This window comes from Lycium barbarum, chromosome 9, assembly GCF_019175385.1.
Source record: "Lycium barbarum isolate Lr01 chromosome 9, ASM1917538v2, whole genome shotgun sequence".
Lineage (NCBI taxonomy): Eukaryota > Viridiplantae > Streptophyta > Magnoliopsida > Solanales > Solanaceae > Lycium > Lycium barbarum.
In genome coordinates this window covers 109139443-109162501 of record NC_083345.1, presented here as the reverse complement: position 1 = coordinate 109162501, position 23059 = coordinate 109139443, and the positions used below count along the sequence as shown (strand labels likewise).

Genomic DNA, 23059 nt, shown 5'->3' with positions numbered 1-23059 from the left:
TAGAGAATCATATGATGTTGTAGATCGTATGTTGTTTGGTATACTAGTATACTACTTGTATCCCTGAGATTTGGTAACTATTAATAAAATCATTTACAACAACAACGACGATATACCCAGTGTAATCCCACAAGTGGTGTGTACACAGCCTTACCCCTACCTTGTGAAGGTAGAGAGGTTGAGTCTGATACACCCTCGGCTCAAATAATGCATATAAAAAAGAGTTAAGTATGTAATGCAAATACAGTAGCGAATAAGCCAAACTGAAAACAATGGAGAAGAGAACAATAGCAACAACAAAAAATACTGCGGTAACCAAAGCCAAGGAAACAACAGGTAATACTAAAATCGAAAATAAGATAGTAGGAGAGTACTAATACCAATACCGCTAAGGAAACTAGACAACGCTCGACTACCAACTAACATTCTACCCTGATCTTCGACCTCCATATCTTTCTATCTAGGGTCATGTCTTCGAAAAGCTGCAGGTGTGTCATGTCCTTTTTTTTTATGAAGTAAGATGTTGTCATTGATATAGGGCAACTGGAAGGTGCCATAATCCAGAAGCAAAATCCAGAGGGCTTTTGAAGCAAAAAACATGTTAGTCTCCATTACATTAAAGCTATACTAGTACCATGGAGCTAACAAAATCCAAAAATTGTCAATGCTATTAACAGGAGTAAGAAAATTCCAACTAAACAAAAAAACTAAGCATTTAGCCTTCAGTGAATGTGTTGGAGTTGATAACCCATCAAAACACCTGCGGTTTCTTTCATTCCACACGACCCAAAAGATGACTGCTGGGATCATTTCCCAGACCTTCTTGATGGTTTTGTCAACTCTCCAAAACATCCAGCTAGTGTAAGCCTCCTTAATGGTCCGAGGAAGGTTCCAAGATAATCCAAAAATTGATAAGAAGAAATTCCAGATATCAGAGGTGACAGGGCAGTGAAGAAGTAGGTGATTGACACTTTCTAAGCTTTGGTGGCATAGATAGCATCTGTTAACTAGTGGGATTTTCCTTTTGCAGAGGTCTTTACCAAAAAAGGCTGCTTCCTTAAGAGCTGTCCAGGTGAAGCAGGAGACTTTGAGTGGCATTTTTGTTCTCCAAACATGCTTCCAGGGCCAATCCTCAAGCACACCATTATGAGAGCAAAAAACATTGTATCCTTCCTTGACTGTGAAATTCTTTTCCTTTGAACTTCCCCATAAGATTCTGTCTGGCTCCTGATAAGTAAAGATGAAAACCTCCAGTGTGGCTAGGAGAGCAATCAAATCATTGATCTCCCAGTCATTTAGGTTTCTTCTAAGTAAGGGCCTCCAAGTGTTGTCCTCTCTATTTTGAGCAATAGAGGAGTCCTTGCCGCTGGCAATAAGGAATATGCTAGGATAAGAGTCCTTCAGTAATTCATTTCCAATCCACCTATCTTTCCAGAATTTCACATTCAAACCATTGCCCACTTTATAAGATATGTTCTGAAAGAGGGCTTGATGGAAGCTGCTGATATGTTTCCAGGGGCCAACCCCATGTGGAAATGTGCTATCCTTAGGACTCCAATGATTCTGAGCTCCATATTTGGCAATAATTATCTTTTTTCCAGTAACCTGCTTCCGGTTGACCATACCTCCACAACCATTTCATTAACAAACTCTGATTATGTAGTTTTAGATTCTTGATGCCTAGTCCACCATTAGCTTTTGGCTGAGTGACTATAGGCCATTTCACCAGAGAGAATTTGTGAGTCTCACTGCTTCCTTCCCATAAGAATCTCCTCCTTAATCTGTTTAATTGTTTTAGGACAGAGACTGGCATAGGATATAATGACATGATGTAGGTTGGGATGATGTCAAGCACACTACTAATCAGAGTCAGCCTACCTCCCATAGAGAGGTACTGCATTTGCCATGTTGCAAGCCTTTTCTCCACTCTTTCTATCACACCATTCCATATTCCACTAGATTTGAATTTGGCACCCAGAGGCAGTCCGAGGTAGGTGGTGGGGAAGGAACCAGTTCTGCGACAAAGAATTTCTGCTAATTCATCCAAGTTATGAACCTCGTTGACTGGAAATATAGTACTCTTGAGCATGTTTATGTGCAAGCCTGTTAAAGCTTCATAAAGGAGCAAAATGAGGTTGAGATTAATAACTTGGGATCTTTCAGCACCACAGAATATCAATGTGTCATCTGCATATAGCAGATGTGAGATATTGATTGAGTCATCTGGATTACATCCCACCTGAAAACCTTTTATCCACTGAAGTTCCTTGGCTTTTCCAAGCATCTGAGTGAGACCTTCCATTGCCAGAATGAAAAGAAAAGGGGAAAGAGGATCCCCTTGTCTTAAGCCCTTTCCGGGGGAAAAGAAACCAACCGGACTTCTATTAACCAGCACAGAGTATTTCACGGTTGAAATACAGAATTTTCTCCACCTTATCCACCTTTCTCCAAATCCCATCTGTTTTAGGATATCAATAAAGAAGGACCAACTCAATTGATCAAAAGTTTTTTCAATGTCTAATTTGCATAAAAGACCTGATTCGCCACTATTGATTCTCCAGTCAAGAACCTCATTAGCAATCAAGGAAGCATCTGTAATTTGCCTACTCTTGAGGAAAGCACTTTGTTGTTCTGAAATCAGCTTGCTAATGACTCCCTTCAGTCTCTCTGCTAGTGCTTTGGCCACAATCTTGTACACACTTCCTATTAGGCTAATAGGTCTATAGTCCCTGAGCTCTATTGCCCCCCCCTTTTTTTTTTGGGATGAGGGCTATTTAAGAAGCATTACAGGACCTCTCCATGTGGCAATTGAGGTGGAAGTGGTTGATAGCCCCCATTAAATCTGATTTGATAAAGTTCCACGCCTTCTGGAAAAAAAGCAATGGTAAACCCATCAGGCCCTGGCGCCTTATCAGGAGCACAAGAATTTAGTGTTGCCAAAATTTCTGCCTCTTCAAAAGGTAACTCCAGACCCTCGCTCTCCTCTGCTGTTAGTGAGGTCAGATTCTCAAAAGTTGTTGTAGGTCTCCATGGCTCCTTTTCTGTATATAGAGACTGATAATAATTCAAGATTTCCTCCTTTATTTGATCCTTGTCCTCTATGAGTTCTTGCTCCACCAAGAGTCTGTCAATACAGTTGTACCTTCTTTGAGAGTTTGCAATTCTCTGAAAGTACTTAGTGTTCCTATCCCCTTCTTTAAGCCAAGAACACCAGGATTTTTGCCTCCAAGATATCTGTTCTGCTAAACCCTCAAGGGTTGGCCTGGTGGTAATTGGCTTGAGCCTTGGGGTGCTCCCTTTCAAGGTCTCAAGTTCGAAACCCACTGGGTGCAAACAATTTTTGAGGGTCATCGGACTGGGGTAAAACCCTGAATTACCCGTGGTGCACTTGCGGGAAACTCCTTGCCGAAGGCCTGTGCACCCCCGGGATTAGTCGGGGCTCAAAGAGACCCGGACACCCGGTGCTTAATCAAAAAAAGATATCTGTTCTGCTAGAGCAATCTGCTGGAGCTCTAATTTCAGATTAAAAGCTTTGAACTTCTCATCAGCTGTCTGTACTCTCTGGTCAGCTATCTGATCCAATATCTTGAGATCATCCAGAGCCTTGAGTCTTCTATTAGCCAACACGCCATACACATCCCTATTCCATGTTGAGATGTCCTTCTTCAGGGACCTAAGCTTCTGAATAAAAATGAAGTTCGGAGAACCAGAAATAGTATAGGATCGCCACCATTCCTTTACCATTTCCATAAACCCTTCATACTTGAGCCACATGTTTTCAAATTTAAAATAAGAGGGATTTGGTACCCAATCACCACTTTCCAGGACAATTGGTTTGTGGTCTGAGACTGCCCTAGGCATTGCTACCTGCTTCACATCTTTGAACACATCACTCCATTCATTTGAGTATAAGAATCTATCAATTCTTGAGGCTTGATTGTGGTTCTCGCCCCTGGACCAAGTAAATTGAGCTCAATTTAAGGGGGGATCAATTAGTTCCAGCTCCTGAATGATGTTAGAGAAATCACGCATTGCCTTGGACCTCCTAGAGCAATTAAGTCTTTCACTTTCATATCTGCAAACGTTGTAATCTCCAGTAATTACCCGCTCATCTGACCATAAACCTCTGACAGCTGCAAGTTCATGCCAAAATTCAAGTCTTTCAGGGTTTGCATATGGTCCATACACCCCTGTAAGTGCCCATTTGAAGTCTTCAGTTAAGCTTTCGAATCTGCAAGTGATTGAAAAAATCCCTTGTTGAGTATCTACACAATTCCACAACCTCCTATCCCACAGTACAATAATTCCCCCTTTGCTCCCGTTAGCCTTGAGTTCAGCCCATGAAGCCCATCTGCTTCCCCAAATTTGACTAGATGTCCTGTCTAATCACCTATCCCGAGAACTTCTTTGGCCTGCCTCTATCTCTCCTCATACCCACCATAGCCAACCTCTCACACCTCCTCATTGGGGCATCATGCATCTCCTCCTACATGCCCGACCAATCTGAGTCTCGCCTCCGTCATCTTGTCCACCATGGAGGCCACTCCCACCTTGTCTCGGATATCTTCGTTCTTAATCTTATCTCTCTTAGTATGCCCACACGTCCATCTCAACATCCTTATCCCCGCTACTTTCATCTTTTGGACGTGCAATTTCTTGATCGGCCAGCACTCCACCCATACAGTAGCTTGGTCTACCCACCACTTTATAAAAGGGAAAAGACACCAATGTACCCTGAAGTTGTCCGAATAAGTCAAATACACATTCAAACTAATCGGGCGACCTAATACCCCCCTTGTTCTTAATTTAAGTAGAACTAACACGCTCCCCCCCCCCCCCCAACGCACATATAACCAATCACAGAATGGGAGGTATTTTACACTCGTGCCACATCATCGCCATGTCATTGCCACATAAGATACTATGTCAGATTTCAAAAAAAAATTCCATGTCATGCCAATTGCTTCTTCACTATACACCACCAAACCCACATCTCCACTACCAAAAAAAAAAAACATAGATTTCACCACCACAACCAAATCCACCACCATAATATGAAGAAGGGGAGGGTGGGGAGTCGAACGAGAACCCCACTGACTCGACTATTTTGCTTAGACCGGGACAATCAAAACCTTAAGCTCACAGGTGGAAGAAATAGGGGAACGATGGTGATTTAGTTGGTGTTCCACAGGGGAACAGGGACGATCCGCTGGTTTGTTTGGTGGCTGTCCGGTTGTTTTAGGATGGAGGAAACAATGGTCTTTTGAATGGATCTGCTGCTGGGTTTTAGTGGTGGTTCAACAGTGGTTTTAGGCGGAGAGATGGAAGGGTCGGCAGAGGAAATAGTATTAAAAATATGTATTTTGCGACAAAACAAGGGAAAAAAATAAATAAATTTCAACAAAACGCGCCACTTTTTTAATTATTTTTATTTTTTGTGCCACATTAGCTTTTAGGGTGGTATTAAATTCACTTCTGAAATGTGTAGGGGGGTAATAGGTCGCCCAACTAATTGGAGTGTGTATTCAACTTATTCGGACAACTTTAGGGTACATATGGTGTCTTTTCCCCTTTCTGAAACTTACCTTTAAGGTTTGGTGGAACGTTCTTATCACACAAGACACCGGATGTGAACCTCCATTTCATCCACCCCGCTCCAATACGATGTGTAACATCCTCATAAATCTCCCTATTTCATTAGATTATTGACCCCAGATACTTGAAACTTCCTCTCCAGGAGATGACATGTGTATGAATCCTCACTTCCATATGTGCCAAGTGAGTTAGTCCCTGAACTTGCACTCCAAGTATACTGTTTTAGTCCTGCTCAGCTTGAACCCTTTAGACTCCCAGGTCTGTCTCCAAACCTCTAATCTATTATCAACTCCGCCGCATATCTCGTCAAAATAAAATCATTTACCTTATCGAAAAATAAACTTGTATGCCCTTATAGAGGAATAAGTGGGAGTTTAAAGACTATGAATAAAAAGATGTCTATCCTTTCTTGAGCACAACTGATCAATCAAGTATATGTTTGTCTGTTTCCATAAGCAAAGAGGGTATAAGTAAGTGGTGCAACAACAAGGGGCGCTTAACCACTAAAATTCCACCCGAGTTTGGCATCCAAGAACAAGCAAATATTGTGGAAGTATTGCCATGTAAAGCAAACATGAATATCTTAATTATTGAGCAACCTTTGCACTCTCTCTAAATAACATGAGATGAGACACAGTGGGGTGAATGACATAAGTTTTTTCTTTTCTCTCTCCCCGTAAGGTTTGCAGACACATAACAAGTAGATGCCCTGAGTGTTTTACCAATGTTTGTACCAGCTTAAGCTTTTACTTCATCCGATTTATGAGCAAATCATATCCCTAATCCTAAATATGTCAATCAATAGGGCCAATAACTTTTATTATTCACTCATTTACTATTGTAATCATATGTTTCCAAACACTAAAATACTTCGGAAATGACTGATAAAGTTATTTACCTGGACATCATCATTAAACATTCTGTAGTTGTTTCTATAACGCTGCAACAGCTTAAAGGCCCACTTGCTTTGAAAATCTTCAAACTGTGAATTCAAGGGCAATACATACATAACATGAAACTATGAGGAGAATGAATAAAAGAGCTCGAATGAACCAAGGGAAGTACCTGCACAATCACATGGGGCCAACGAGTAAAAACAGCCTCCATAAATTCATCAATTACTTCAACATACTCCTCTCCGTCAAGCCGACGCTCTTGCAGTCCCAAATCTGTAAGCATGAAAAAGGAATATCCCCAACATCAGTAAGAATGGGAGAGAGAGATCCTGAATCAATAGGCATTGCTGGTAGCAAGCTAAGTATGACTGAGTAACAATAGATATCAAAAAACGATCCTAACACATTCAACATGCCGAGAGGTACTGAGCAATGATAGCAATCATCAATATCAAGGATAACAATAGTTGCAATAAGAGATTTCAACTATCTACAGTATCCATATAGATAAACTTGAAGAATATGGAAACGGGAAGTTCGAATAAGTACTAAATAACACATATATACATAGCCTAAGGAGAATGTATCAGGTGCAAGTACATCTATCAAGAATATGGATTGGATCAAATGCTAAGCATCTGCTAGGCAAAGTTCATATGCACTTGTTTCTTGAGTTCTTTTATAATAGATGGAGTAGTGTAACTCCAAATGCCAGGTATACACAACATAAAATCCCATTCAACCACACTTTTAAATGAGTAGTATGATCATGCCTTCAGTTAAGATATTAAAAATAATTGGCTATGTTAATATATTCCTATTCATTCATGTAAACACAAGACACATATGCAGGACATTTTCCAGAAACTAAAGAAAACATAATGTAGTAGTTGGTTTGTATTGATTTGATCATTGGAGAACTATGTCGTGCATTATCATTAACCATGATAAAGAATAAGTACTCACATAAAGGGTCTTTCAAGAGCTTCTCATTGTCAGTTCCAACATCTATCATTACAGGCAAAACCTATTGGAAACAGAAAATAGAATCAGTATATTTAAAGAATATTAAAGGCAAGAGTTTAGTGAAAAAACACGTATGTACGACAAACTAAAGATGGCAAGAGAAACTGTATCATAAGGAATTACAGACATCTGGATGCCTTACATCAGTAATGTCAGAAGATAAGTTGTACCATTAAAAAGTAGCTTCTACTATAAGAAACCCATAAAAGACTACAACTATTCACTATATATGACACAATACCTTAATTAAAAAGAATAAAAGAACCAGAATAGAAAGTTGTAAAGCGCTTGACATGGTATCTCTTCATTTTGTTCATATCCTAATGCAAGCACAGGTAAAAATGCTTCAAGAGTCACAGACAATAGCATCAACCTTTTTTAACAAATCAAATTCCTCAAATAAAAAGAAAGAAAATCTCATGACATACTAATACTCTTTCCATCTCTTCCTAAAAGTTCTTTTTTCCATTTTCCCGTGTCATTTTTTGGTTTTAGTGCTTACTACATGAAAGAAACCTTATTCGTCAAGCAATATGAAATGGCAATATGGAGCAAGAATGTACTCTTTGAGGGTTGATCCCAGCAGCAGCCACATACAGATCCAGCTTCCCAATTGCAATACCAATACCCTGAACGCCAAGATCTCCAAGACCCAATATTCTACTTCCATCAGTTACAACAATCATGTCAACCTACATTGCAACTCCAGCTATGAAATGCACTTTCATTATTGAGTGTTGATATATAAAATAACTATCAGAAGAAAAAAAATGAAAAGCAGTTAAGCACTAAAACATAATGGAGAAGCAGTAAAATCATTCATTCTAGTGAACAAGATCAATGTCAAAAGAAAGAGTTAACCATCTCACAAGACCAATTGTAACTCTAGTGAAGTTATTCCCCTTTTATCTTTTTGTTTTTCCTTTTTGAGGGATGGGTTGTCAGTAAAGGATCATTCGATTGATATTTTGCAGTGAACTGTATATATGTTCATATTTCATGATAGGTACCACAAGATCTTCATTTTTCTCCTTTCGTGCTGTAGGCTGTTTCGACGAAAAACTTCTATTTGACAAATAATGTTTACCTGTTATTATGCAAAAGCAAATTAATGTGCTGCATAGCTTTGTGATCTAATCAATTTGACATGTTCTTTTTTGATTCGTCATCCATTTGACATTGTCTGTCTATCTGAAAATCGCCTGAACTGCTGACTAATTGCAGAACACCAGCGCGATTACTTTACAGTTTTCTATTCAGCCCTTTTGTAAGCCAAAAGTTCAAAACAATATGCATCTTTATGTATCGAGGGAAGATATAGAAGTACAAATGATCTATCTGTACAAGGTAACTATGAGCAGTTCATGTTAATTTAGTAGGAAAGACCGAATATTTAAATGTCTCCCCAAAGTAACAAGGAAAGCTTGACATATAGATTGGCAGAGTTCACATATACACCAACCTGATCAGCTGGCCAATTGTAAACCATTGACATCATTTCCCCACGATCTGCAGCACTGAAGTACATGCCCCTCGGACGTCTGAACAATCCACTGTACTTCTGGCAAACAAGACCAACTGTAGGAGTATACACTATGGGTGCATATTCCTCAATATTGTCAATTAGAACCTGCCACAGGAAAAACTCTCAGCCATAGTTCCTCATATGCAACTTTTTGATAACAAAGCAATATAAATTAACTAAATGCTGCTATTGTTTAGAGTCGAACTCAAGACCTCCCCTTACAAATAGGAATGTAGTTGTATGTGATGTCCAAAGAATATAATGCTGTTAAAGGACAAGTTCAGTTACTCACCTTGTAGTACAAAGTCTCATTTCTATCATGCAAGCGATTAAGTATCCGCCACTTTGCCAGAACATATGGGTCAGATGGACCATCTCTAGCTTGCACTTCAAGCCTCTTCAAGTCAGCCACTGTTGCATGCAGAAAAAGGTTTAAAGTTGGCAATGTAAGTAATTGAACTCAATAAAAGAACACCAACGCACTTTTTTTTTTTTTGGGGGGGGGGGGGGGGGGGGGGGGGAGGGGGGGAGGGGTTGGGGGGATGCCTACATGATTAAAACTCTGAATTTGTTGCTTTAAGGATTCAAATTTTGTGAAAAGGATTGGTAAGCTTTAACAATTCAAATTTCAAGCATATTAAAAAAGGGACAAATATCCATTATAAAATCCACATGATCCTACAAGTCTCCAACTAGTGAAGAACACTACAAATTTCTTCTCAAACTCAAAAAAATGAACTACTCAGAGGTTGCGGGGAAGTTTCTATTCATTACAAACTCAGATGCTATAGTGTCATAGATTTTGACTTTGACGATAGCCCAAACATAATTGCAATAAAATAGTGGATAGAAACTTACTGAACCGTGCAGTTTGTTGTTCAAAGGACATCACGTTTGGAGGCAGTAGGCCACGAATGTGAAGACGATCACGTTCTGTAAATGAGAATGCTGTTCCCTAAAATTCATTAAATATTACTATGAATCTTGACTTCAATCTTTCCAAGTGTTCACATGAAGTTCACAACATGAAACAGTTTAATGCAAGAAAATGCTTATCGCACTACACTTATCAGCATGAGTGATCAAGATGGGCTGCATTATCCACATTTCTATAGACAATTTTGCCAGTTATTACTCCAACTCAAGCACTTAAAAACCAGAAGATGAATTGTTTAAAATGAAAGAAAATGATGAAGGACCTAAAAGCTGTCCCCCTGTCAAATACAATCCACTAGAAAGAAAAGGTGATTTAAATCTTTTCTTCAGAGATATACCTTTGATAGCTCGACCGGGTCAAGTTAAACAGGGTTTCCCTTTTATAATTTTCTTTCTTCTTTCTTCTTTCTTCTTTCTTCTTTCTTCCTTCATCTTTCTTTTTTTTTTTTTCCCTCCCAGCAGTACTATAATTAGATTAGCAAAAACAAGGGTGTTCCTACTTTATAAAGTACAAGAGGATAGCAAAAAACTGTACACTCTATTCATAGGTAAGACGGTAAAAAATAGCCAAATCAAACCGGCTTTCTAGGTAACTCCAGTTTATCTACTTGTCTATATTAAACTCCATCATGTTGTTAATCTTTATTGTAAGCCCGGATTTATATCTATATATATGAGCTGCTACAAGCACAGGCAGATGATCAAGACAAGCTAGGCAGACAATGTTGAATGTTATACTCATACAATACATAATAATCATTCCGGAACCTCCAAATCACATTCTAAGGAATTACAGTTTATAATTTTCCTACGAATCTGAACAAAGCTCCGAGTTAGGATTATTATGGGTTTCTTTAAGATGAGCTAGCCTACCACCAAAGGAGGTCTGATGGGTGCTTTAAACCACTAGCACAATGATGATTTTTTTTAGAGGAGCCTCCACTCCTCTTATATTGCTCTTATTCTGGAGATCAATGGTGCTGAAGTACTGAAGAATTATTAACCTATTAACTTGATTGGTGTTTCTATAAGGTTTAATCAAAAGCACTTGCGGAAAGGTTTAAAAGGATATTTTCGTATTTAGCACTAATTCCCAAATGATTTTTATTAGTGATAGACTATCACGGATGCTGCTTTGACTGCTAATAAATGCATGGACTCAAGAATGAAAACAGGAAAGCCCGGTATTATTTGCAAATCGGATATCAATTAAGCTTTTCACCATATAAACGGAAACGTTTTAGAACCGGAGGCGTTGGCTGAGTTTCTTAGTTCTTTACACTCACTGTAAAGTTTATCTTTTAGATGTACTTCTATCCAGCTTTTTCTTAAAGTTGCCTCCCTCTTTACTTCAATAAAATTCTTTCAGTTACCTATCAAAATATATATATATATATAAACAGAAACTTCTTGTTGAACTTTTGGGGAAGATCAGTTTCAATCTCAAATGGATCAATTGGATCAGATTCTCCAAAATATGGCCAGGTCTCCTATTGACAGTGAAGGATCTCATGAGGATCAGTCATCTGAAATGAAGAACAGGCATGGATGCAAAGGCAGTTTGATGAAAAGGAGATTCTAGAGAGTATCAAACTCTGTGCTATGGATAAGGAACCTGGCGCTGATGGATATCCAATGAGTTTCTTTCTCTCCTTTTGGGAGCTACTAAAGGAAGAAATCATTAATACTATCCAGTTTTTCCATTCTCATCAGATCTTTGAAAAGCGCTTCAATGCCACCTTTCTAGCACTAATTCCAAAGAAAGTAGGTGCTTCTGTACTGAAGGATTACAGACCAATCAATTTGATAGGTGAAGTGTACAAGATATTGGCAGAAAGACTGACAAAGGTGGTGCACAACCTGGTGAACAAACATCAAATGGCCTTCTTAAAAGGGAGGCAGATTATGGATGCAACTTTAATAGCCAGTGAGTGTGTGGACTCAAGGGGAGAGGAGCCTGGAATCATGTGCAAGCTAGACACAGAGAAAGCCTATGATCATGTTAACTGGAAATTTCTACTGAGCATCCTTAGGCAGATGGGTTTTGGGAACAAATGGTTAAGATCGCTTGAGTTCTGTATTAAAACTGCCAGGTTCTCTATTCTGATAAATGGATAACCTGTGGGTTTTTTTTTTCAATCAGAAAGGGGATTTAAACAAGGAGATCCCCTATCTCCTTTCCTCTTTATTCTAGCCATGGAAGGTTTTGATAGCATGATGAGAATAGCATTGCATAACAGATGGATTATGGGATTTCAAGTGTTGGCGGGGGATGCAGATGATACAGTGTTTTTTTGTGAACCAAAGTTAGAGCAAATATGCTACATCAGGAAGATTCTACTTGTCTTTAAAGCAACAGAAAGGTCCATTATAGAGAGGTGCCACAGATTCAAGAATTGGGAAATATTTTGGAGTGCAAAGTGGAGAATATGCCAACAACTTACCTAGGCATGTCATTGGGAATAGTGGAGATATGGGATGGCATGGTGGAGAAAACTCAGAAAAAACTAACTAGGTGGAAGGCTCAATATTTATCACTTGGGGGTAGACTCACCCTAATTAAATTTGTCCTTGATTCTCTTCCCAAATATGTGATGTCCCTATTTCCCATTTTTTTTTATAAGGTAAATGATTTTATTAACAAATGGGGGAATCCTCATATACACACCGTATACCAAAAGGAGAGAATCTACACCAAAATATGATTCTCAACAAAAGAGACCCGATCCTCTATACAAATAGGGACCTCATAAGTACACCAAAGGAAACTAGTGATAAAACACTACTTTGCAACTTTACAAAATCTTGCTCCACCCCTTCAAATGCCCTCCTATTTCTCTCTTTTCAAATGACCCACATAATTTCTAAAGGGGCGACACTCTATGCCCTTCATCTTCTCTTCCCTTTTCTCTGATTCCAACTATGCAAAGCCTCTTTCACCGTCCCACATCACCCATCGCATCCTAAGCAAATTGAGAGCCACTCTCCACAAACGACTAGCCACCTTGCAATGCAATAGAAGGTGATCAACATTTTCGCCTGCACTCTTACACATAAAGCACCAACTGGCACAAGTAATCCTCCTCTTGCTCAGATTAGCTGCCAACCATACAAAGAAACACACCTTCCTCGCTACTCTAGGAACCCATATAGAGTCATGGGGAAAGTACAATCCTCTCTCATCTAGTAACCTCTTGACCTAACAAAGAATCTCCAATCTCCCGCCATCTGCACACATCCGAAGGAATGTCCCTATTTCCTACTCCTTCCAATGTTATCAAAAAGTTGGATAAACTAAGGAGGAACTTCCTATGGCAAGGGTGTAAAGAAGCGAAGGGTTACAACCTAATGAAATGGAAAAACGTACTACTTAGCAAGAAGAAGGTGGCTTGGGAATCAAAAACTTAGGGCTATAGAATAACTGTCTAATGATGAGATGGCTCTGGAGATACAATGGTGAAAAATGCTCTATGGAAGGAAGCAGTCAAGCAAAAATTTGGTGAAACAAAACCTTGGTGCACAAAGGAAGTCATTGATCCCTATAGTGTTGGAGTATGGAGAGCTATCAGGGCTCTATGGCCTCTGTTGGAAGCAAACCTCAAACTAAAAGTAGGAGATGGAAACTTGGATTTACCAAGCCCCTCTCATGGTTTCGTTCCCAGATTTGTTCAACATAGCAGCAACCTTAAAGCAGGAGTAAGTGAATGCTGGCCACCTAAAGAGTGGGATCTGACTTTCAGGACACTTTTAAATGAATGGGAAGTGGAAAGGGTGGCATTTTTACTGGGAAAACTAGCAACTGCCAGTGGCCTTACAACTGACTCAGACAAGATCTTTTGGGATCATATCAGTGATGGATGCTACACAGTCAACAGTGCCTACAAAAAAGATGATGAAACCCTCTGGGAGACCACATTATCAATGGAATTACATCCGGAAAAGTGAATCTCCTACCAAGGTGAAGTGTTTTACATGGTTGGAAATAAAGAGAGTTTGTCTCACACATGAAGTGCTAGAGAAGAAAAGAATGCAATTGGTGTCAAGGTGTTTCTTTCTTTTGTAACAAAACAGAGGAAACAAACAAAAATTTGGTCCTCCATTGCAGCTTCACTGCTCCCCTTTGGGCACTTCTACTCAATCTCACTAACACTATATGGATCATGCCTGAACATACAGCGGACTTGTTAAGTAGTTGGATCAGAAGGGGAGGAAGCAAAAGCCAAAGGAGATGGTGGAGGATTACACCATCTTGCATCCGGTGGACTGTGTGGAGGGAGAGAAATAGTAGATGTTTTGAAGATAGATCCTATTCCATCCAGAAAGTTAGAATTGCATCTTTATTTTCTTGGTGCAAACAACAATGTGTAGAAGCTGCAAATCAAATTGTAGAATTTTAGGAGCTCTGTAACTTTTTGGAGGTAGCCAGCATATCCTTAATGCTGAGGAATACAACTTAACCAGTTTCAACCAAAAAAAAAAAAAAATTGCATGTCCTGTTAATGCACAATTTATTAGAAACGGGAAGAATGGGGGTTTTGGGATCAAGCAGTTGAAGTGCCGTAATGAAAGTTTACACAGAAATGGCATTGGAGATTCAACAAGGATGACAATGCACTCTGGAGGAGATTATTGGTTGAAAATCACTTTGAGAAACATTGGTTCACAACAAACGTGTAAAGAAACTTGGGCTTAAATCATCCCCAAAAGCTAGCTCATGAGAGGAGGATTGCCCAAGTCCATATAAAGAGACCATGTACCCTTTAACCCACCAATGTGGGACTCTTAACACCCCACCTCACGCCCAGGGCTGGACATCTGGTGCGTGGGCAATTTTAATATCGGGGCCCAACATCGGAAAAAATAAGTTGGGCGGGCCTGGCTATAATACCATGTAAAGAAATAGATCTTGGACCTAACTCAACCCCAAAAGCTAGCTCATGAGAGGAGGATTGCCCAAGTCCAAATAAGGAGATCATGTACCCTTTAACCCACCGATGTGGGACTCTTAACAACGCACCACACGTATTTGAAGTTTGGAAGCAGTTTGATCTTGTGGAACAAATTTACTAAAAATATCTAGTTTTCTACCGGGAAATGGCAGAACAATCAGAACTTGGGAAGACGCTTGGTTGAGCGCCCTCCCCTCAAAGATCAATCCCATGGTATCAAAGTCAAACCCATCAATTCATGTTGTTGTGTTTCTCAGTGTTGGGTCCCCCGTGTTATAATATTCATGCTCTAGTTGTCCAGTCCTGGGGGAAGGGGGGGGGGGGGGGGGGGGGAATGGGGGTTAAGTCTCACATTAGTTGAGGGAATGGGTTGTAATCTCCTTATATTGTCTTCAATAATCCTCCCCTCAAGAGCTAGCTTTTCGGATTGAGTTAGACTTAATGTTCATTTCTTCACATACTTTAATCAAAACTACGAAATCAGGAATGCATTTTGTTGGTACTGAAGACAAAAACGCGGAAGTTTTCACAATGTGGACAACTACTTGAGGATTGGATCTCACGCCTATGGCCTACAAAATACAGATAGCTAAAGTTTATACCTTGTTGAAATAGTGTACTTTCAGTTCAATAGTCGAAAGCCGATAAGGTACTAACACTTCCCTTAGCCCCGAAGTAAATCTATTGGCTTCCTTCAATCTATTATTTCTTTGTTAAGAATTTGCATAGATTGCACAAAACAAACACCAGGATTTATTTGCTTATATTTAACCAAAGTTGACCTCACGTTCCTAAATTTCCATTCACTGGGAACTTAATGCATACAGAAATTCCACTCCAAAGTGCGCAACTATAATTAACAATTTGCAAGTGTCCAAGGGGATGACCGTTTGGTTGAGGCATAGGAGTAACAACCTAGAAGTCCCAATTCGAGTCCTAACTACAACACTCAGTGTGTACTCATCTAGTCCAACCTTGGTGGACAAAAAATTGCTCAGTGCATTTCCCCGATAGACTAGTTTAGGGCTAGGTGCACACAAACTGCTCCGTCATAAAATGAAAAATACCCCTCCGTTTCAATTTGTTTGTCTTACTTTCCTTGTTAGTCCCTTTCAAACAGAATGTCTCTTTCCTTTTTTGGCAACTCTTTAATTCCAACTTTCCACCCAGCATGTCTAAGACCACAAGATTAAAGGGCATTTTGGTACATTCTACATATCTTAAGTTTAACACCACAAGATTCAAAAGTATCTTTAACTTTCTTAAACTCCATGCTCAGTCAAACTACTACAACAACAACATACCCAGTATAATGCCACAAGGTGGGGTCTGAGGAGCAGTGGCGGAGCCAGGATTTCTGCCGAGGGGGTTCAAAATATAAAAAAGTAAACATACGAAGAAGTCTAAGGTGGTTCAACATCTACTATATATACATAAAAAATAATTTTAACCTTGTAAAAATAGTGTTTTTTTCCGCCGAGGGGGTTCGGATGAACACCCTCGGCATAGTGTGGCTCCGCCACTGCTGAGGAGGTAGAGTGTACGCAGACCTTGCCCTGAGGCTGTTTCCAATAGACCCTCGGCAAACTAAGTCAAACTAAGACACTTAAATTGGGACGGAGTGAGTGACAATTTGCAGATCATGAGATTCCAATAACAAATAAATCAACTAACCGAACAAATCAACATTTCTACTGATCTTTCAACACGTCATTTTACAAAACCAAATAATAAGATTTACCTTATTAAACCATGGATCGTGAAGAATATCAAGACTACGTTTATGAACAATAATAGGACGATGACCTTCAGTTGTGGTAAAATTTCTTGAATTAACTGCAGTAACTCTTTGCTGTAATAAACGCCTTAGAAGAGTTGATGAAAGTCGCATTTTATGAGAGAAATTCGACATTTTTTGGGATCGAAATGAGAGAGTAGTGAGAACAAGGGAAAGGGAACTTGTTAAATAAACCCTATAAGTAAATAATTATAGGATTCGATGTAGTGAAAAAAAGAAGCAGAAGTATAGTGGCTGGAAAGTTTAAATTAACGGTTAATTGAATAAAGATTGTCCGGTTTCTGTTATTCTTTATAATCTCTCTTTTTTGGTATTCTAAGGACCGTTTGGCCATGAGAATTTTCTACTTTTTCTGGAAAAAAAAATCACGAAAATCAACGTTTGGCCATCAAAATTCTAAATACAACTTCAAATTATATTTAAAATTTGGAAAATACCTCAAAACGTTATTTTCACTTTTGGTGCATTCAAACAATCAAATATTATTTGCAAAAACTATAGGAGAAATTTCACAAATATACAATTTGTTTACTTACATTGCAAAAAATAGCCCAAAACTTACATTACAAAGCTTTGGCCTAAAAACACTTTTATACAATTTTATACACTTACATACAAAAGACAAGTAATATATATATATATATATATAGGTGTTTGAAGGTATATAACGTGTAAGTATAAACACTAAAAAAATTAATTATACAGCATTATACAAGAAAATACACACTTATACATATTTATACACAATTATACAATATTATATAAGTGGGTATAAACATATATCTGGACTGGTTTTGAATAAGACTTATACATATTTATACACAAGTCACGTCAGCTGTGGATATAGACTAGGCTATAAGGAACGATATGCGGAAGATGGGGGGGCTTGCCTCCTCGTTCCCTTTTACCTATGCCATGATGCTCATGGGCAGCTTATCTCTAATTGGATTTCCTTAGGTGTATAAAAATGTATAATATTGTATAAGAGGGTGCATACACCCATATACACTATTATACAATATTATACACCCACTACCCTGCACCTACTGGTTTCTCCATCGCCGACCTCAACCACCTCCGGCGACTCCCACCGCCGATAATTCCATCTCCGCCACCTGCTCTCCACCACCACCTCGATGAGTTTTCTGATAGATCTAGATCTAGCAAGGATAGACCTAGACCTAGGTAATTTTTTGCCAGATCTGAGCCACCGCAGCGGAATAGGCGGCGTCGGAAGTGTGTACGGCGCTTAGGCAGTGGAAGAGAAATCGTGGTCGTTGTTGCCGAAAAACTTCCGGCGAGGAAGAGAAGTTGCAGCAAAGAGAGAGAGAGAGGGAGAATGAGGGTGTAATTCCGGTGAGCTTCACCGGCAGGGAAGACAGTGACCGACGATAGTGGAGATTGGGAAAAAGTTTGGGTCAGTTTTTATAAGATTTAAAAATATGGGTCAATTTTGATAGCATTGGTATCCTAATTAATACACAGTGTAATTATCTCAAAACTATAACCAAACACAACTCCATCTTTAACCAAACACAACTCCATCTTCAACTCTAACTTCTAAATTCCAAATAAAGTAAAAAAATATTTGATTTTCATGACCAAACGCTTACTAATTCTAATTTTTTTTTTCGGTTGATTTTTTTTTTTACTAGAAGTGGGAAACGGATAGGTAGTCAAGCCTGTTCGACCCGGCTCATTTATGAGACTACTAGATGCCAAGTCATTTTTTTGTGCGGAATGCCCTTCAAAGGCACTGGTCTTTTAATTTTTGCCCCTCAAATTTGAAATCTTTAATTTTTACCCTTCGTCTAAAACTCATGGGTTCTGGGTTCGAACCCCTGCTCAGTCAAATATTAAAAAAAATTGCAAGATAGAAGTTTGTAGCAAAGTTAGGCCTAACTGAAGATTTTTAGCAAGAAGAAAGGGCTTCTTGTATTTCTTAATGAATATACAACCCATAAGAATGGGTACTTATACATGAGTTCTAAGACTAAATAAGGAAAGACAATATTACACAATCAATTCCTAATCATTTACATTAATACAATATATTCCTAAAATTAAGCTATCAATCTTAATCATCAATATCAAATCAACATCTCAATCTTAATCATTAATACAAAATCAACACTCCCCCTCAAGTTGGTGCAAAGATGTCGCACATGCCCAACTTGCAAACCAGTGTATGAAAAGTCCGTTTGTTGAGGCCTTTAGTAAACACATCAGCTAGTTGTTTTTCTGATGACACGTGGAATAAACTCAAGACACCACCCGTGACTTTTTCTTTGATGAAGTGTCGATCAATTTCAACGTGCTTTGTTCGGTCATGCTGGACTGGATTTCGAGCTATACTGATTGCAGTCATATTGTCACAATACAAGGAAAGTTTCCTTTTTTCAGACAGTCTCAATTCTTCTAGTTCGCAAACACCCTGGGCCAGAGCTCTATATTCTGCCTCTCCACCTGATCTAGCAACTACACTTTGCTTCTTGCTTCCCCAAGTGACCAAGTTTCCTCCTACGAGTGTACAGTAACCGGATGTAGGCCTTCTGTCATCTAAAGATCCAGCCCAATCTGCATCGGTAAAGGCTTCTATTTGGAGGTGACCATGTCTAAAGTAAAGTAGACCTTTTCCTGGAGCAGACTTCAGATACCGCAAAATGTGAAAGACAACTTGCATATGAGGATCTCGAGGATCATGCATAAACTGACTCACTAGGCTGACTGAATAGGCTATGTCTGGTCTAGTGTGAGAGAGATAAATGAGTCTTCAAACCAGCCTCTGATATCTCTCTTTATCAACTGATTTTCCAACTCCGCTTTGTAGTTTGTGATTGCTTTCAATGGGTGATTCTGCTGGTTTGCAACCTGTCATACCTGTCTCTTTCAAGAGATCCAGAATATACTTTCTTTGAGAAATAAAGATTCCTCTTTTTGATCTAGCAACTTCAATTCCCAAGAAGTACTGCAATTTTCCTAGATCCTTGATCTCAAATTCCTGTGCTAACAACTTCTTCAATCGGGCCATCTCCTCTTTGTCATCTCTTGTCATTACTATATCATCAACATAAACTATGAGAAGAGTGAGTTTACCTTTTAAATGTCTTATAAAGAGGGTGTGATCCGCATTGCTTTGTTGGTAACCAAAGGAGATCATTGCTTTATAGAATCTGTCAAACCAAGCTCTAGGAGATTGCTTCAATCCATACAAGGCTTTCTTCAGTCTGCATAATTTTCCTTGACTTTGTTCAGTACCAAAACCAGGAGGAATCTCCATGTACACCTCTTCTTCTAAGTCCCCATGAAGAAATGCATTCTTCACATCAAAGTGTTGCAAGTGCCAGTCAAGATTAGCTGCACAAGATAGAAGAATTATAATAGTATTCATTTTTGCAACAGGAGCAAATGTCTCTTGATAATCCACTCCATAAGTCTGAGTGAATCCTTTAGCCACCAATCTTGCTTTGAACCTTTCAATGGAACCATCAGCTTTATGTTTTACAGTGAAGACTCATTTGCAACCAACCAACTTCTTGTCTGGTGGTGATGCGACAAGTTCCCAAGTCTCATTCTTTGATAAGGCCTTCATTTCTTCCATCATAGCTTGCTTCCACTTAAAATCTGCAAAAGCTTCCCTCCAATTCTGGGGAATAGACACAGAAGAAATAGACAAGGCGAAGGCTCTATAGGAGAGCGACAAAGAATTATAGGAAACAAAGTTAGATAAAGGGTATTTAGTGCAAGATCTGACTCCTTTCTGTGAGCAATAGGCAAATCTAACTCATTAGGAAGTATAGAAAACTCACCAGAAGAAGAAGATTCGGCTTCGGCAGGTTGCATGATGGCTTCTTCCGCTCTATTTCTCCTTGAGTAAGTTATCAAATCAGGCCTATCCAAACGCCCAACAGTCTCTCCCTGAATTCTTTCTCCAATTTCACTTTCTCTTATGGCAGTAGTTTCAATAGTCTCCCCCTGAATTCTTTCTCCAATTTCACTTTCCCTTGTGGCAGTAGTTTCAACAATAGAACTGGGAAAAACCATCTCTTCTTCCTTATAATTCTCCCCCTGAAGAGGTGATGGTGTAATACTGAAATAGGGCTCTGATTCCCGAAAGGTAACATCCATACTGACAAAGAATCTCCTAGAAGGAGGGTGATAACATTTGTACCCTTTCTGTGTTGGAGAATACCCAATAAAGACACATTTAAGAGCTCTAGGTTTAAGTTTCCCAGAGTTCCTAGCGTGAACAAAGCAAACACACCCAAATATCTTTGGAGGAACAGTATAGTCATTTTTACCCTTTAAAGCTTCTAAAGGACTCCGGAAATTAAGAGTTTTAAGTGGCATTCTATTGATGAGGTAGGCAGCTACTAGAATGGCATCCCCCCAGTAAAGCTTCGGCAGGTTCATGGTAAACAAAGGGATCTTGCTACTTCTAACAAATGCCTATTTTTTCTTTCAGCAACCCCATTTTGTGCACTAGTATAAGGACAACTAGTTTGATGGATTATCCCAAAAGACTCCAAGTGAGCTCCAAAAGTTTTATCCATGTATTCTGTGCCATTGTCAGTTCGAAATATCTTTATCTTAGCCTCGAACTGAGTACAAATCATCTTATGAAATGACTTCAAACAGGAGAAAACTTCACTTTTGGCCTTTAACAGATATACCCATGTCATTCTAGTGCAACAATCGATAAAAGTAACAAACCATCGACTACCAGACAAAGAAAGTGTTTGAGTAGGACCCCAGACATCAGAATGAATAGTCAAAAAAGGAATTGTGCTTTTATTGTCACTCAGAGGATAAGAGTTTTTGGTGTGCTTGGCATATTCACATGCATCAAGATAGAAGTTTGTAGCAAAGTTAGGCCTAACTGAAGATTTTTAGCAAGAAGAAAGGGCTTCTTGTATTTCTTAATGAATATACAACCCATAAGAATGGGTACTTATACATGAGTTCTAAGACTAAATAAGGAAAGACAATATTACACAATCAATTCCTAATCATTTACATTAATACAATATATTCCTAAAATTAAGCTATCAATCTTAATCATCAATATCAAATCAACATCTCAATCTTAATCATCAATATCAAATCAACATCTCAATCTTAATCATTAATACAAAATCAACACTAACTTTTGCCCAAAATTAGGCCTATTCGGGCAAAAGTTAAGGCTTAAGGCAGAGGTTTGTAAATTTCAACTAAGTAAAAAAAACATTGCCTTAAGGCAGAGTTTTGCCTTCTGGTGATTGCAAAAGGTGAGTTTGAAATTGTGTCTGAGGTAGATTTTTGCATGCCTCGCGGATCCAAACTCTACATTGCGATTTTTTTAAAAAAAAAAAATTGACTGAGCGGGAGTTTGAACCTGAAACCAAGGGATTTTTAGCGAAGACCAAAAATTAAAGACCACCAATTTAAGGGCAAAAATTAAAGACTAGTGCCTTTGACGGGCAATCATGCAAATGACCCATGCCAAGTTGTCACATGCTATCATCCTGTTATAAATGGGAATTTTACATAAATGACTAACATTTAGGGGTTTTAAATTGGGCATAGTTACATTTTAGCTAATTACATTTCGTAGCTACATTTGTGCGCTACAGTAGATTGTATTAAAAAATCAGATTGTATTCAAATTCGGTTGAGTCAGATTTCGCTGTATTCAAGTCAGATGTATTCAACTAAGTTGTATTCAAGTCAGATGTATTCAACTAAATTATATTCAAGTCAAATGTATTCAACTCAACTGTATTCATTTGTAGCTACTTTTATACTGTATATTTAAAATCGGTTGTATACAAAAAAATATCCTTCAAAATACAAGAAACAAAATACACCCCAAACACAATTTTGCACTAAAATTTAACGGATACACTTAAATACTAAATACAAGAAATAAAATACACCCACCCCAAACACTGCATTGTATGCTAAAAATTTAATGAATACACTGGATTATATGCTAAAAAATTATTGAATGCACTCATAAAAAAACATTATTTTCCAGATCCGGCAAAAATTAATGAATACACCGTATTAAAGACCTTCTGATCTAGATACACGGTATTTTGAAGTTGTGGTCCTTTCAAGTACTGTAGAAAGTCTTCAAATACTAAAGACCAAATCATTTGGAGGGCAAACCATGCACCAGATTATAGGCCTTCAAATATAGTGTATTCATTGACCTTCTGAATACACTGACACCGGCAAAAACATGTAAGTTCTGCCTAAAGTTAAAGACCAGCCTATTTGAACGGAAAATATTAAAGACCAAATCATTTGGAGGGCAAACCGTGCAATTTCTTCAAAACTTGTTTTTCTC

At 38.7% G+C, this 23059-nt stretch overlaps 1 protein-coding gene across 1 annotated transcript in view; it reads right to left on the bottom strand.

The window, feature by feature from the left end:
* The window catches only part of LOC132609358 (NAD-dependent malic enzyme 62 kDa isoform, mitochondrial), a 36045-nt gene extending 19074 nt beyond the window's left edge, over positions 1-16971 (bottom strand). The window contains exons 1-8 of the mRNA XM_060323313.1: positions 16669-16971; positions 9901-9997; positions 9335-9453; positions 8980-9147; positions 8081-8209; positions 7458-7518; positions 6661-6764; positions 6494-6577 (exon numbers count right to left, since the gene is read on the bottom strand). Of these exons, the coding sequence (XP_060179296.1) occupies positions 6494-6577; positions 6661-6764; positions 7458-7518; positions 8081-8209; positions 8980-9147; positions 9335-9453; positions 9901-9997; positions 16669-16839 (933 nt within the window). The 5' untranslated portion in view covers positions 16840-16971. The remainder of the gene's footprint in view (positions 1-6493; positions 6578-6660; positions 6765-7457; positions 7519-8080; positions 8210-8979; positions 9148-9334; positions 9454-9900; positions 9998-16668) is intronic.
* Between the last annotated feature and the right edge of the window lie 6088 nt (positions 16972-23059).